At 52.4% G+C, this 14,726-nt stretch overlaps 1 protein-coding gene across 7 annotated transcripts in view; it reads right to left on the bottom strand.

The window, feature by feature from the left end:
- Positions 1-14,726, bottom strand: part of ABLIM2 (actin binding LIM protein family member 2) — a 193,437-nt gene that overhangs the window by 17,770 nt on the left and 160,941 nt on the right. For 4 of the 7 annotated variants that reach the window (XM_025386398.1, XM_025386399.1, XM_025386402.1 and 1 more), the window contains 4 exons: positions 11,078-11,139; positions 2,724-2,778; positions 1,422-1,429; positions 1,139-1,219 (listed from right to left, as the gene is read on the bottom strand). In XM_025386398.1, the coding sequence (XP_025242183.1) occupies positions 1,139-1,219; positions 1,422-1,429; positions 2,724-2,778; positions 11,078-11,139 (206 nt within the window). The remainder of the gene's footprint in view (positions 1-1,138; positions 1,220-1,421; positions 1,430-2,723; positions 2,779-11,077; positions 11,140-14,726) is intronic. The other 3 variants (XM_025386403.1, XM_025386400.1, XM_025386404.1) reach the window with 1 other exon arrangement.

The following is a 14,726-nucleotide window of genomic DNA, read 5'->3' as shown; positions in this document are numbered from 1 at the left end:
GCTGCATCCACGCCCCTCCAACTCCCTCCCCAGCAGCGGACAACCACTGCCCCTCAGCTGCGTCCACGCCCTCCAACTCCCTCCCCAGAAGTGGACTGAGCCACTGCCTGGTGGGCAGCTGGGGCATGGCCTGGCAGCTGGCCCTGTGCACATGGGGCCATACACACTCTCCAGCTTTGGGGCTCGGATGGGGCTGGGTGTCCCCTTTCCTTCAGGAGCCTCAAGACCCTTCACTCTAGCAAGAGAGTCTACTAAAACGCAGCAGCACATTCATGGCGGGGCTCAGGAGATGAAACCCCCTGGCTGGATGCTGGGACACCACAGGGCGCTTGTGAGGAGTAATGGAGGCTTGCACATGCCACTTTGGGCACATAGTAGCTACTCAACTAAGTCAGTTCTCTCAGTCAACAGATCTGATTCGAACACCTACTCTGTGCCGACATCTTGCTGGGGCTTCGAAAGGCACACTTGCTTTCTGCATAGGTCCGGTTATTTTAGATGGGCGTAAATGTGGTTGGGTGGGAAGCTGGGGCAGTTTACTCAGTCTCAGTAGGAGAGAACAGGCCCCTACTGCAGAGCTGCTTCTTTTTTCTTTTTGAGACCGAGTCTCTGTCGCCCAGGCTGGAGTGGAGTGGCACCGTGTTGGCTCACTGCAACCTCCGCCTCCCAGGTTCAAGTGATTCTCCCGCCTCAGTATCCAAGTAGCTGGGATAACAGGCACCCGCCATCATGCCCGGCTAAGTTTTGTATTTTAAGTAGAGATGGGGTTTCACCATGTTGGCCAGGCTGGTCTCGAACTCCTGACCTCCAGTGATCTGCCCACCTCAGCCTCCGAAAGTGCTGGGATTATAGGCGTAAGCCACCGTGCCCAGCCCAGAGCTCATTATTCTTACAAAGCCTTCCCTGCCCCAACCACAAACCAAGGTGGTCTTCTCTGCAAAGTCGTCAAGGTTGGAGAACATCACCATGTCGTTTGGCCTCTGAGGCAACGTGGGCCCCCGACTCTGCGTCATGGCAAGGCTCTGCACTGTCCCCCACGGTGGCCCCTCGGGCAATGACCTTGACACCACAGAGGAGGCATTTGCGGAGACTCTCACACGAGAAATGAGTCCCCTGCCCCGGCAGTCCCCCCGCTTACCTCCAGTCTCGTCCGGTCCACATCCTTGGGCAGTTTTACTCGAATTCGGTTTGTGACGATGAGGGAGTCATACGGATAGATCTGTTGGGGGAGGAAATCACAGGGTCACCTCACGAAGCAAGTGTGTGCTGGCACCAAAAATCTGAGCAGAAGGCCACCGAGAATACATACTTGCGTCTGCACCTGACACACACATTTCATAGGGAAAGCACAACAGAAAGGACTTTTAACCTGGGCAGGTGTGGCGCGGCACGGAGGTCAGTGTGGGAGCGGCCCCGCTTACCTTGTATTCTGTAAGAGAGAGAGAGCGGAGACCACGAGATGGTTTAGAAAGTGCGAGACGTCGTCCAAGGTGAGTGCAATCCCCACCCTGGGGTACTCCCGTCTCCCCCCTGCAGTCAGCTGGGCCATGCATGGTCCCTGAGCAGCCTGCACTGGGACCCTAATCTCAGAGCTGTAGGTGGAAGGGCTCTGAGGGCCTCCCCTAGGAAACCAGAACAGGAGGCATGGTCAGGCTGGAGGCCAGGCTGGATGCTGGAGGCCAGGCTGGTAGCCGGAGGGCGGCACTGTGCTTTTCAGCTGTGATGCTGTCTCTCTGGTGGTCTGGGCCACCCTGAGAAAGATGCCAGCCTCAGTTTACTTCCTGGGCAGTGGGCATTTCAAGGGAAACTTTTACGGGGTGTTGTGGAGACTGACATCTCGCTACAGTCTGAGTCTCTCCCATCTCTCACTGTCTTACCTTACTAACTCTGTATTTTCTCCTTTTCAAACTACTCAGCTCTGCTCCCTAATGTCTTACTTCCAGACTGAAAGCGTCTTTTCACAAAAATGAAACAGTATGGATCGTAGGGCCTCCATGCACACAGAACCCACAGAAAGCAGTTATCTACAGAACCTGGTCCTCAAGTCAGTCTCAGAAGGGAGACCCTGTGTCGGGAAGTCGGTCCCTGAGTTTCCCCACATGCCCCGTGTGGTTCTGGATCTGCCAGCTCCGAGGCCCCGGGGACCGAAGGCCACTTAGAGGGAGCAGGCTGTGGCGCACTGATGCTCTCCGTCCCCATGCAACCCAACCCAGCAGAGCAAGGTTCCCCTGCCACTCTCGGGGACAGAAGCTGACCAGGAGGTAAGCAGTGCCTTCTGCCAGGCACCTGCCACAGGACCAGGTGGCCGCTCTGGTGACACAAACCTCCTAGCAGCCCTGCTGAACCCGGAGGGTCACTCTGCATGCCAGGAGCCACACGGCGAGCAAGACGCAGGCAGGGTTTGGCCCAGGGCCGTCCCGCTCAGACCCTGGAAGCCTGTGCCTGTGACTTTGCTTCCCCAAGTGACACAGCGTGCCATACAATGCAGGACAGGGCCACCGTGGCCACGGATGGGAGAGAGGGAGCATCGCGGGTAAAGCTAGCTGGGAGTGGAACTGACTGTCGGCCGGGAGAGGCAGGGAAAGCAGCAGGCCCTCCCCTGAGGTGTTCCTGCCCCGCAGATTTCTGCAGGCTGTGGACGGGGCAGTTTCAGAAGGAGACTGTGGAATGTGTTAGCGACCCCTGCCCCAGCCAGAGACCCACAGGGTCCCCGCTCCGTGTACCTCGCATGCCCCAGCTGGCATCCGGGTCTGCTCCACAGGGGGCCAGATTGGCATTCTGGAAGAGAAAGAGAGGTTGGGCGGCAAGAGACAGGCGGCACGAGGGCATGTGGGTGGGCGGGGAAAAGATGTTGCCTCTTGGAGGCTGCGGTCCTCACACTGCCTGGGGAGTAGGGTGTCCTGAGCACAGAGGTGGGGTGTAGGTGATGGAAGGACAGCGACGGTGGCTCAGGAAGAGGAGAATCTAGGATGCTGCGCCCGTGGGACTGGCCAGCTTTCTTGCTCATAGGATGCCCACCGCCTGGGCGGCTCCACAGACCCTTCCTGTGTGGACGGCTCCAACCCCGTTTGAAAGCTGCTCCCAGGTGCCTGGGTTCCCCGCTCTGCAGCTGGCACGGATCACAGCGGGGGGCTCAGCACCATTTCTTTGTGCACGCGGCGCTAGGCATGGCGCTCTGCGGTTCCCCATTGGTGATCTGTCCCCTCCACACGGTGGGCTCCTGAGCACAGCGCCTAGAAAGTGCTGTCCCAGGTGCTCGGGGAGCCCCAGGGTCCACCCGGGGCCCTCTGTTCCCTGTAAGATGGCCAAGAGGGAAGACTGGCTGCCATCTTCTGGCACTGTGCACGATCGTGGAACTCCTAGGGTATTCTTAGAGCTACACGGACGCACGCGGCTGTGTGTGTGAGTCGAAGTCCATCCACCCCAAATGCTCCAAAACGAGGGGGCTCCTACCTCCCTGGAAACTGTGGTACTCACGGCAGCTGTGTGTGTGACTGTTTCAAAGGTTAAAGGAGCCCCTGTCTGTAAGGCCTCTGGGATGTCACCCGGCATGTTGTAAGCGCCCATACAAGGTGGCGGTGCCTCTGACAATGACTAAGGGTGACACTCTGAGGGGTGATGGGCCCAAGAGCTCCTGCCCCTGTCTCAGGTGCTCCTGGCATTCATCAGCAAACTCTGCCACTTTAGTGCACTGCAGCCATTAGTGTCTGGAACTCTTTCCCTTCTGTCCACCTGGAAGCATCATCGACACGTCCTGCAAACCTCTATGGAGGGTTCCTCACCCTCTAAAGCATGCACTGAGACCCCGCAGGGGTCTGTCAGTCCTGCCCCTGCCCACCTCCTGCACCTCACTGGCGCCCGGGGTTTGCACTATGAACCCGGAGCCATGCTCTGTCGTGGTTGTGCCTTGGCTGCCCGCGGTGGACGGAGCCTGTTGAAGAAAATGTCTTTTTCACACTCCGTTCCCCAGCACCTGCAATGGGGTCTCAAACGGGGTCAGGGCTCTTGGCCAGCGCTGCTGAAACTGGGTACAGGGATCACGTTTCAGTGGGGAGAGTTCTGCAGCCAAAGGAGAGATGGTACACTCAGCCCAGCGGGTCTGTTACAGGGGAAAGTGTTTTCAATGCGAGCTTTGCAGTAGGCGATCAGTGAGGAGCCAGTTATAACCTAGAAAGCATGAGAGCAGGAAGACCTCAGAGCACCGAGTCCGAAGCCCTTCACCAGAAACAGGAAAACAGAGGCTCCGAGGGAAGCCGGACCTTCTTCCTGACGCAGAGCTGGAGTCAGAGGGCTAGGGTCAGGCTCACGAGTTGGGTAAGCACCTGGGCAGAGGACTGGAACCAGTCTCTATTTACATTTTTGCTATTTTGTTTATCATGAATGTTTTGCATTAATTTGGATTTCTAAAAATATTGCATTAAAATCTGACTTATCTTGACTGCAGTTTTTCTTTAGTGCTTTGCTCCCTCACCCTAGTTCTGGGCCTGGACCCTGAGCCAGAGTCCTCTCGCCTCCACCACTTCACAAAATAACTCTTCCCTTTAGGAGTATTCACAAATAATCTCTTTTTTTCTTCGAGACAGAGCCTCGCTCTGTCACCCAGGCTGGTGTGCAATGGTGCGATCTTGGCTCAATGCAACCTCCGCCTCCCGGGTTCAAGCGATTCTCCTGCCTCAGCCTCTTGAGTAGCTGGAATTACAGGCACCCACCACCATGGCCAGATAATTTTTGTATTTTTAGTAGAGATGGAGTTTCACATGTTGGCCAAGCTGGTCTTGAACTCCTGACCTCAGGTGATCCGCCCACCTTGGCCTCCCAAAGTGCTGGAATTACAGGCATAAGCCGCTGTGCCTGGCCATGCAACTATTTTTTAATTTTTAATTTTAAGAGAGTCTGGCTCTGTCACCCAGACTGGAGTGCAGTGGCACGATCTCAGCTCACTGCAACCTCCACTTCCTGGGCAATCCTCCCACCTCAGCCTTCTGAGCAGGTGGGACTACAGGCACGCACCATCACACTTGGCTAATTTTTGTATATTTTTTGGCAGAGATGGAGTCTCCCTTTGTTGCCCTGGCTGGTATTAAGCTCCTGGTTTCAAGCTATCTGCCCACCTCAGCCTCCCAAAGCACTGGGATTATAGGTGTGAGCCATCCTTCCTGGCCATGCCTGGCTAATTAAAAAAAAAAAAAAAACTAGAGATGGGGTCTTGCTCTGCTGCCCAGGCTGGTCTCAAACTCTTGGCCTCAAGCAATCCTCCTGCCTCAGCCTCCCAAAGCACTGGGATTACAGATGTTAGCCACCGTCTCCACTCAAGAACAATGTTTTCATACATTTTCTTAGACTCAGACTAGCACCGCAGGTGCACCTGTTCTGGTCAGGGAACCTCTAGGATAAAGCTATGGCTTTGCCTTTGCCGCCTGGCACGTCTGATGTGAAAGAGAAATGCTGCCCCCTAGTGTCCGCTGCTCTGCATAATGGCCTTCCAAAACTCACAGGGCACCACCTTCACCTTGGTTGGTTGGAAACTCACTCCCCAGCAGCAAAACTAGCTTCCTTTGGTCTTCCAGGCTCTGAGATAAGATGGAGACTCTAGGGCGGAGATGAGGCATCTACCAGGTGGAGGAGGGGGAATACTTTTTAGGTCTAGAGCAGGGAAAGTGGGGTCTACTTCTGGTCTTGTAAGTGCAAAGTGGGGATGGGGTGTTCAAGGCCTTTCAGGTGCAAGGGGTCTTGAGTTACTGCCTTTATGTGTGGACCAGCAGGAGAGCTAAGTGGCCAGAGGGCACCACAAAGGCAGCACCACCAGGCATATTCCTGGCTGACTCCCCTACGCCGCTCAGTGGCAGCACCGGGGATTTTAAAAGCAATACATGATTTACCTGTCCCATTTGTTTACTGCTTATTTTTATTTTATTTTTGAGCCAGAGTCTCGCTCTGTCACCCAGGCTGGAGTGCAGGGGCGTGATCTCGGCTCACTGCAACCTCCGTCTCCTGGGTTCAAGCGATTCTCCGCCTCAGCCTCTCGAGTAGCTGGGATTACAGGCATGCGCTACCATGCCTAGCTAATTTTTGTATTTTTAGTAGAGACGGGGTTTCACCATGTTGGCCAGGCTGGTCTCGAACTCCCGACCTCAGGTGATCTGCCTGCCTTGGCCTCCCAAAGTGCTGGGATTCCAGGCGTGAGTCACCGCGCCCAGGCTGTTTAGCACTTCTTATGTGCCTGTGGCTCTACACATACATTCTCTAACCTTTGCAGCAACTCCAGGAGGTGAGCTCTGTCATTTTACAGATGAGCCTGAGAGAGACGAAGCTACTTGCCTGAGATCATATGGCAAATACATGGGACTGTAAATATTTGAGCCCATGTGTTTTATTTTCCAAAAATTATACTGAAATTGCTAATACGAATTGAGATTATGGCCGTTTGCCACTGGTCACCCTTCTTTTCTTGCTAAAGCTCACATTGGAATGTGTTACTTAGCAGCTAGTGGAAGCAAGACAGAGTAGGAATTGCTTTTTAAACAATTACTCATGTGGGAACCATGCTATGGAGCTTATAAAAAATTTCACAACTATAATGTTATTTGTCCTCAAAAAAACCTCAAGAAGTAAGGATAATTTTTTAAAGACTAGAAAATAGAGACTCAGAAAATTTAAGTAACTTGCCCAAAAACAGAGCTGTGATTTGAACTCAAGGCTGTCTGATGCTAACGCATGTGTTCTCTGCAGCACTACAGTTTGGAAATACCAAACTTTTTAAATTTTTTAATGCCTGTCTTGTAGTCACATGCATAAACATTTTAATAAGTATTTTCTGAACATCTGAAAATCCAAGAGATATAAATATTTTTCATATACCTATTCGATTGTTTGCTATTTGTACTACTTTTCTATGTACATAATTAATTTTTTGTTCACTAGGTACATTTGTCTTTTTTTTTTTTTTTTTTTTTGAGACAGAGTTTTGCTCTGTTGCCCCAGGCTAGAGTGCAGTGAACAACCTCAGCTCACTGCAACCTCTGCTTCCCGGGTTCAAGCATTCTTTATTCTTGTGCCCAAGTAGCTGGGATATTAGGCATGTGCTACCATGCCTGGCTAATTTTTGTATTTTTAGTAGAGATGGGTTTTCACCATGTTGGCCAGGCTGGTCTCAAACTCCTGGCCTCAAGTGATCCACCCACTTTGGCCTCCCAGAGTGCTGGGATTATAGGCATGAACCACTTTGCCCGGCCCCATTTGTTTTATTTATTTATTTATTTATTTTTTGAGATGGAGTCTCTCTCAGTCACCCAGGCTGGAGTGCAGTAGCGTGATCTTGGCTTACTGCAAGCTCTGCCTCCTGGGTTCACGCCATTCTCCTGCCTCAGCCTCCCGAGTAGCTGGGACTACAGGCACCCGCCACCAAGCTCAGCTAATTTTTTTTTGTATTTTTAGTAGAGATGGGGTTTCACTGTGTTAGCCAGGATGGTCTCAATCTCCTGACCTCGTGATCTGCCCATCTCGGCCTCCCATAGTGTTAGGATTACAGGCATGAGCCGCCGCGCCCAGCCTCATTTGTTTTATTTCAAAAGAGTCATATTCCAATCACCCACCATACTTGTATTTAATCAAGGTATCTGGCATTGCCATGTTGCTTGGTGCATTTAAGTTGATGAATGCTATAACTGCTTTATTAAATTACGCCTTCATAATGAATTAGTGTTCCCCTTTTATACTATTAATTTTTATTAACTCCTTTTAGTCTTAACTTTCACTTTATTTGATATTACTATTGCCACTCTTGCTTGCCTTTTGTGATTTTAGTATCTTTCTTATCCTTTTGCTCATCCTTAAAAAGTAGTTTTTAAGTGTGCATCTTATGATAACACATCTGATTTAAAAAATCCAATCTGACAGTCTCTGTCTTTTAATAGCACAGCTCAGTCTCTTCACATTCAGCATCATGCTTTTTCAGAACGGGCCTTCTTCCAGGGAGCTACCACAAGGACCTGCTGCCGCCAGTGGTCACGTTCTGATTAACAGACAGGTGGTACCTGTCAGAGTCATTACTGCCTCATCCACAGGGAGAGCAGTAGCAGGCCTCTGTTCTCTATTCATTTCATGGGTAGGTTATGAGCGTCTACCATGCATCAGGCACTGTGGCAGGCTTGGCTATTAGGACATTTTAATGACCTTTAGGACATATTGTGCTTTGGGTCACTGGGCCCTTGTAACAAATCTTTCTGGAAGAACACCCAGGAAAGCCTTTGCTTCCCATGATGAACTAATTTCCCCTCTTCCATCAGACAGTGAGGACTACGTCACTGCCATGATTGCCTCTATGCCTTGGCTACCAGGAAGCTCAGAGGTAAGCTTTCACAGCTTTTCTCATGTAAAAAAAAAAATATATATATATATATATATTTTTTTTTTTTTTGAGACAAAGTCTTGGTCTGTCACCCAGGCTGGAGTGCAGTGGTGTAATACTCATTGCAACCTCTTCCTCCCAGGTTCAAACAATTCTCCTGCCTCAGGCTCCCAAGTGGCTGGGACTATAGGTACCCACCACCATACCTGGCTAATTTTTAAATTTTTGTAGAGATGGGGAGGCAAGCTGGTCTTGAACTCCTGACCTCAAGTGATCAGCCTGCCTCGGCCTCCCAAAGTGCTGGGATTACAGGCATGAGCAACTGTGCCCTGCCTCTCAGGTAATATCTTTTTGTTTGTTTTTTGATGTAATTTTCTCCTGTAGTTTCCTTCTCTCCTCCTTTGTAATTTGGTGTTCACGGGATTTTGGTCTCACTGCATCTATGCTTGAGGTCACCCAGAATCGTTTCTGGAAGTAAAGGCAAATCAAGAAACGACCTAGCAAATGACTTAGGAGCACTGTAGGCCATCAGCAACAGGGCACGGACTCACACTCCCAGGGCATCTCCAGGGGAAGGGCATGAGTCCAGGTGCTGAGCAGGGCCACCCTGCAAAAGGCTGGTCATGTGAAAGATCAAGTATCTGGCCTTCTCACTGAGAAACAGGCATAACAGTACATGAAAGTCTTAGAAAGAGTGAAAAAATAGGAAAGAACATTAGCAGGGAAAAGAGAATCCCAAAGCAAAGTCGTTAATAATGTTCACCAATCTCCCCCAGAAGCAATGTGAAAAGCTAAGACTCTCCACGTGATGATGAATTCCGTGCATATCAGTTCTCCTAGCACATGCAGAGAGCACACCAGCTAACGCTCTCCTTCCCACCCCTTAGTCTGCAGGAGAAACACATTCACAGAAGTTTAGTTCTTAATTCTGTAAAGCTTGAGGTTCTGTTCTCAATAGTTCTAGGAGAGGTAGTGAAGACGGTCCCTGCCAGAATGTCTGGATCGGCTGTTCTCAAACAGTGCGGCATCTGGAGACCACGACCTTCTCTGCAGATGCTGAGAGGCGTCAATTTACACCATTTTAGCACATAAGCCTAGAGAAGAACCTTCCCAGAGGATGCACAGCCCCGGCGTCAGTGACGCAAGACTACAAATGCAGAGCGTGCTGTTCTCTCGCTTTCCTTCTATATATTGAGGAAAGTCTCCAGGACCTCACTCGGGTGGTGGAACACCTTGGCTTGGTCCGGACTGTGAACACTGCGCTCACCAGCCCCAGGGTCAGAGAACAGCTGTTCCAGGTGAGAAGGGAACATTCTAGACAATTTTCCCACTGTCCCCAGGACCCCTAACATTGAGCTCAGGGATTTGCACATCTTGGTGTTGTAGGAGTCCTGTGGACATTGGTCCAGCTCTCTTATCTCCCCTGCTTTCCATGTGGAAGAAGACGAGTGGAGAATTCCTTTGGAGAAAATTCAAAGAAGCATGCCACATGCATGGTCCCCAGTGAGGCCCATTCCAGAATGGGAAGAGCAGTTCGTTGGGTAGGGGTGGGGTTGGCTGGAATCAAATCATGCAGAGGTGCCTGGGCCTGGGGGAGATCTGGGGAGGATGGGCCTGGGGGAGATCCGGGGAGGCTGGGCCTTGGACAAAAACACAGCAGTAGGTCTGACAGAGCCTGAAGGAGATGGAAAGAACAAATGCCGGCCCAAGAGGACACCCACAGCTTCTGGAGATGGTGTCCTGTGGCCTTGCCCCTGGGGTGAGTACCTGCCTGAGGATGCCATCCTGGGGTTACACACAGCCAAGGCTGCTCCAGTGCAACAAAGACAGGGTTAGTTTTTTAGTGGCCTCTGTTGAGAGGTGAATTGCCTCCGTTTATGAACAAATTTCCAGACTACGACGAGGCTGCCTTGTGCAGTGGGGAGGCCCCTGGGCTATGTGTGTGTGTCTGTGTGTTGGGACGTCTGGGACCAGCAAGCCTGCCCCACCCTAGGGGTCCTCACCGGGGACCCCTGTGAGGCTGTGGGCAGAGGAACAAACACGAGCAGCTCTTCTTAAGGCGTTAACTGTCCTGGGGAACAGGACCTGGCCCCTCTGCAAGGCAATCAGCCCCCAGATTTTCTGGGCTCTTATTCAGATGCCCCAAGAGTCAGCAAACTCAGGGTAGGAGATGGCACCGGCCTTCAGCTGGGGGCAGCCAAAGAGCCTGACTTCGAGTTAATCCAATCTCCGTGCAGCCTCAAGTAACAGTCTTGGATGCTAAGGATTATTTGATGTAATCACGGTAACAGTAATAGCAGTGAAGGCCAGGCCATCCCAGATCAGGAAGTGGGCACTTGGCTCACACAGGCTCACCAAATGCAACAGCCCTTGAAGGTTGTCAGGCTCAGCGCCACACGAGGAGGAAGAGGGTTAGGAGGGGCTTCTTGGAGCTGGGCCTGATCACTGTGGGTGGCCCTTGTCTCCTCTGCTCCCACACACTGAGGTGTCTCTGGGGCCGGGGGCAGGGAGGTGGGGTGGGGAGGGTGTTGCCCAGGTCTGGTCCGGTCCTGGTAGGGAAAAAGCAGTGGTGGCAGAGGCAGCCCCTGGGTGGGGCATCAGGCAGAGGCGGGTGGGCCGCAGGGTCCCCGGGGCCTCTCCTCCTGCTGCGTGGTCAAGAAGCTGTGGGAAGCGTGCTCAGCCTCACAGCCATCGTTAGTACCCCGTGGCCAGGGAGGGGTCAGTACCTACCCGCTGGTCCAAGCCATTCTTTCCATGTCCTGGGAGAGGGTCAGATTTGGAATAGGGGAATCCTGAAACAGACACAGCACAGCTTTGTCACGCGCGCAGACTAGGTGCAGCAGCGAGGGGGGTGCAGCCCTGGGGGGCTTCCCACCGGGGTGGACAAGGCTGGGCAAGTAACACAGGGGAGGCCCCCTGAGGACCATGCCCTGCCTCAGTGGTGACCTTCTGTTCCCAGGGCACTGACTGAGGAGGAAGCCACGGAGGGGTAATGTCCTGAGCCTGCTCATGACACCGGAAATGCCACAGAACCTCAGCCCAGCTGGCCCCTGTGTTCAGGAACAGGCTGTGGCCTGGGCATCACCTGGCACCTGGGCCAAGCCCCTCACTTTACAGACAGGGGAGTTGGGCAGAGTCAGGGAGGGACACAGTCTCTGGAACCCTGGAGGAACAGCAGAGCTGTGCCATCCTGTGCCAGAGGTGGCAAATAGAGGCCCACCATCAAGCACATGGGGCCTGGAGGCAATTTTATTTTAATAAACTTCTTGGCTGGGCATATTGGCTCACGCCTATAATCCTAGAGCTTTGGGAGGCCAAGGAGGGAAAATCATTTGAGGCCAGGAGTTCAAGACCATCCTGGGCAACATAGCAAGACCACCCCTACACAAAGCAATGAGATGGCTGCGGTGGTGCACGCCTGTGGTCCTAGCTATTTGGGAGGCTGAGGTGGGAGGATCCCTTGAGCCCAGGAGCTCGAGCTATGCTCACACCACTGCACTCCAGCCTCGGAGACAGAATGAGATCCTGTCTCTAAAAACAAATAAATAAATAAAATCCTGAGTTGCTTGCAATTGGGGGGCTTCATATTAAAACCCAAATTTCTAGCTTCTCGTGAAATAATAGAGGGCTAGTCTGAGACAACGAACTCTGGATTCCCTGTGGGGCAAGGCTCGCTGGGGCTGCCAGGAGGGGGCAGCCTTTCCCAGCCCCCCACCGAGCTCCCTCCATCGCTCATGTCCCTGGGTGGGCCTGGGAGCTTGCTGGAAGTTTGAGACCTCCAAAGTAACCTCTTCAACGTCATGTGATGGGAGAGCAGGGAGGAAGTGAACGCCTGCCTGGCTCAGAGGGGGTGTGGTTGCATTCTGGGAAGGAAGGGGCAGAGCCTGGATGCTGGAGAGGCAGGGCCCTCCACACGCAGGGAAGCATCCTTAAAAGACCTGTCCTGGGTCCCTAAACTGTCTGTCTTTCCACTAGCCTGTGGGGTCTTACAGAGCACGGCCCACACCTGCCTCATCTGGCGGTGTCACCCCAGTACCGGGCCCCAGTGGCGCAGGCCAGCCATGTACAGGGCCAGATGCCCACATTCACTCCTGGGAGCTGCCAGGCTGCCCATGAGGCCTCCGAGGGGAAGGCGGCTCACATCCTTCAGTGCTCACAAGGCTGCATGTCTTTCGCAAGGACCGTGCCTCCAGGGGCAAGGCAGGTTCTGTGCACAGAACCGCCCACCCGCCCACTCCAGGGACCTCATTTCTGAGCAAAGGATGCTTCTCCCGGGGGTTTCATTTGGGGGTTCCTCACGGACTCAATGAGGACAGAGAAGACATTCCATGAAGGTCATATGGGGACACAGAGAAGCCTGTGGGAGGAGCCTCAGCTGGGGACTTGTTTGCAACAGGGTGGCCAGTGGAAAGGTTCCACATGTGGGTCAGGAAGGCCTTTTAAACATCAAGATCAAGGTCCTCAAACTTATCTTAGCAGAGGAACTCCCTCGACATGCGAGCTTTTATGTGAACGCTGATATGCAAAACAGGCAAATGAGGAGCTGGGAAGACAGACGTGAGGAGAGGGTTGGGGACCAGACCTTTGGGGCTATTCCTCCCCCTCCCAGCCCCTCTGAGGCACCCCCAGGTAGAAGGCCTAGCCAGCTCTTCTCATGTACAGAAGGGGAGTCAGGGCCCAGAGACGTGCAGGAACCTGCCTGAGGTCACCCAGCCAGGTAGCGACAGCCCTGGGACGCCGGACGAGGCCGCCTGCCTTGCAGTCCTGGGGTTCCTCCAGGAGACACCTGCCTCCTCCTTTATGCCCAGAGCCCGGCACGCTCTGGGATCCGGAGGACACCTCCAGCTCAGCGGGAGGTACTTATCAGCAAAGGTGCCACAGGGGTGGTTCTCAAATTGGCATCCCCAGCTAACAGCCCCAACCTTGCCAGGGAACTTGTCAAAAATGCAAATTATTGGGCCCCACCCCAGACCTCCTGTGTCAGAATTCTGGGGCTGGGGTCCAGGGATCTGTGCTTTTACAAGGCTTCCAGATCATTCTGATGCACACTGGCCTCCCGCCTCGAGAACAGAGAACGCCCTTGGTGGTGTCCTGCACCCCTCTTAAGCCCGAGGGCCTCCACCTGCCTGCCCCTGGAGTCACCTGGACAGCGTGTGAGGTTCCCAGTGCCCAGGCTGCCGCCAACGGGTCTTGACTTTTAACTGCTTCACACGCAGGTGGAAACCTTTCGTCCACGAAGCCTGTGTTATCCTCCCCACTTTGACTACAACTGTCTCAGGGAGGTCTTCTATTTCCTTTGAGCACCCGTATCAGATGGTTCTAGAAGTTTTGCTTCAAACATCCAATGTGATGTAAGAATATGATTCTTTCCAAGAAGAGGGCTGTCTATCACGCTTTGTCCCCGGTTTTACCTATTCCAATGTTCTTCTTTCCTTTCTGAAGTTCCAAGCCTTCTGTTATCATTTCCTTTCTGTTTGGAGAAGATTCCTTAGGGGTAGGTCTGCGGGATATTTCACTGAACACAGGATTCATGCGGACACTTCTGCTGTTTCAGCACGTGAAAGATGTCAGGGCACTTCCTGCTGGCCTCTGTGGTTTCCGATGAGAAATCTCGAATTGGTGTTTCCCCTCTGTTTTTTCTCTCTGGTTGCTTTCAACATTTTTTTATCCTTAATTTTCAGAAATTTAATTATGATATGTCTTGGTGCAGATTTTTGGGGTTTATCCTCTTTCTTTGGGACTCACTTGGTTTCTGGAACTTGTAGGTTTATGTCTCTTTCTTTTGCCAAAATTGTTACGTTTTCAGCCATTATTTTTTATATATTTATTTTTTTTGAGACGGAGTCTTGCTCTGTCGCCCAGGCTGGAGTGCAGTGGCACGATCTCAGCTCACTGCAACCTCCATCTCCCAGGTTCACGCCATTCTCCTGCCTCAGCCTCCTGAGTAGCTGGGACTACAGATGCACGCCACCATGTCCAGCTAATTTTTGTGTTTTAGTAGAGACAGGGTTTCACCATGTTGACCAGGATGGTCTTGATCTCCTGACCTCGTGATCCGCCCATCTTGGTCTCCCAAAGTGCTGGGATTACAGGCATGAGCCACCACGCCTGGCCTTCTGCTGTCTTTTTTCATTCAAATCATTGATCTTTGGGGTTCTTGGTGTGATGGGTAATTTTTCTACAGTATCCTGGGCATTTTGGATATTATGTTAGGAGACTGATCTTGTTAAGTGTTAAATCCTCTATTTGAGCAGGCTGTCACCCTGTTTAGGTTTCGTGTGTACGGCCTGGTCTTTTGGAGGCTCTGGTTCCAACGACAATTTGCTTTTCAGAATGCTTGCTGAAGTGCTATTCTGGTCTGCTAGATTCAGCTGGAACT

The sequence above is a fragment of the Theropithecus gelada genome, chromosome 5, assembly GCF_003255815.1.
Source record: "Theropithecus gelada isolate Dixy chromosome 5, Tgel_1.0, whole genome shotgun sequence".
Taxonomy (NCBI): Eukaryota; Metazoa; Chordata; class Mammalia; order Primates; family Cercopithecidae; genus Theropithecus; species Theropithecus gelada.
This window is presented reverse-complemented; position numbering and strand designations above follow the sequence as displayed.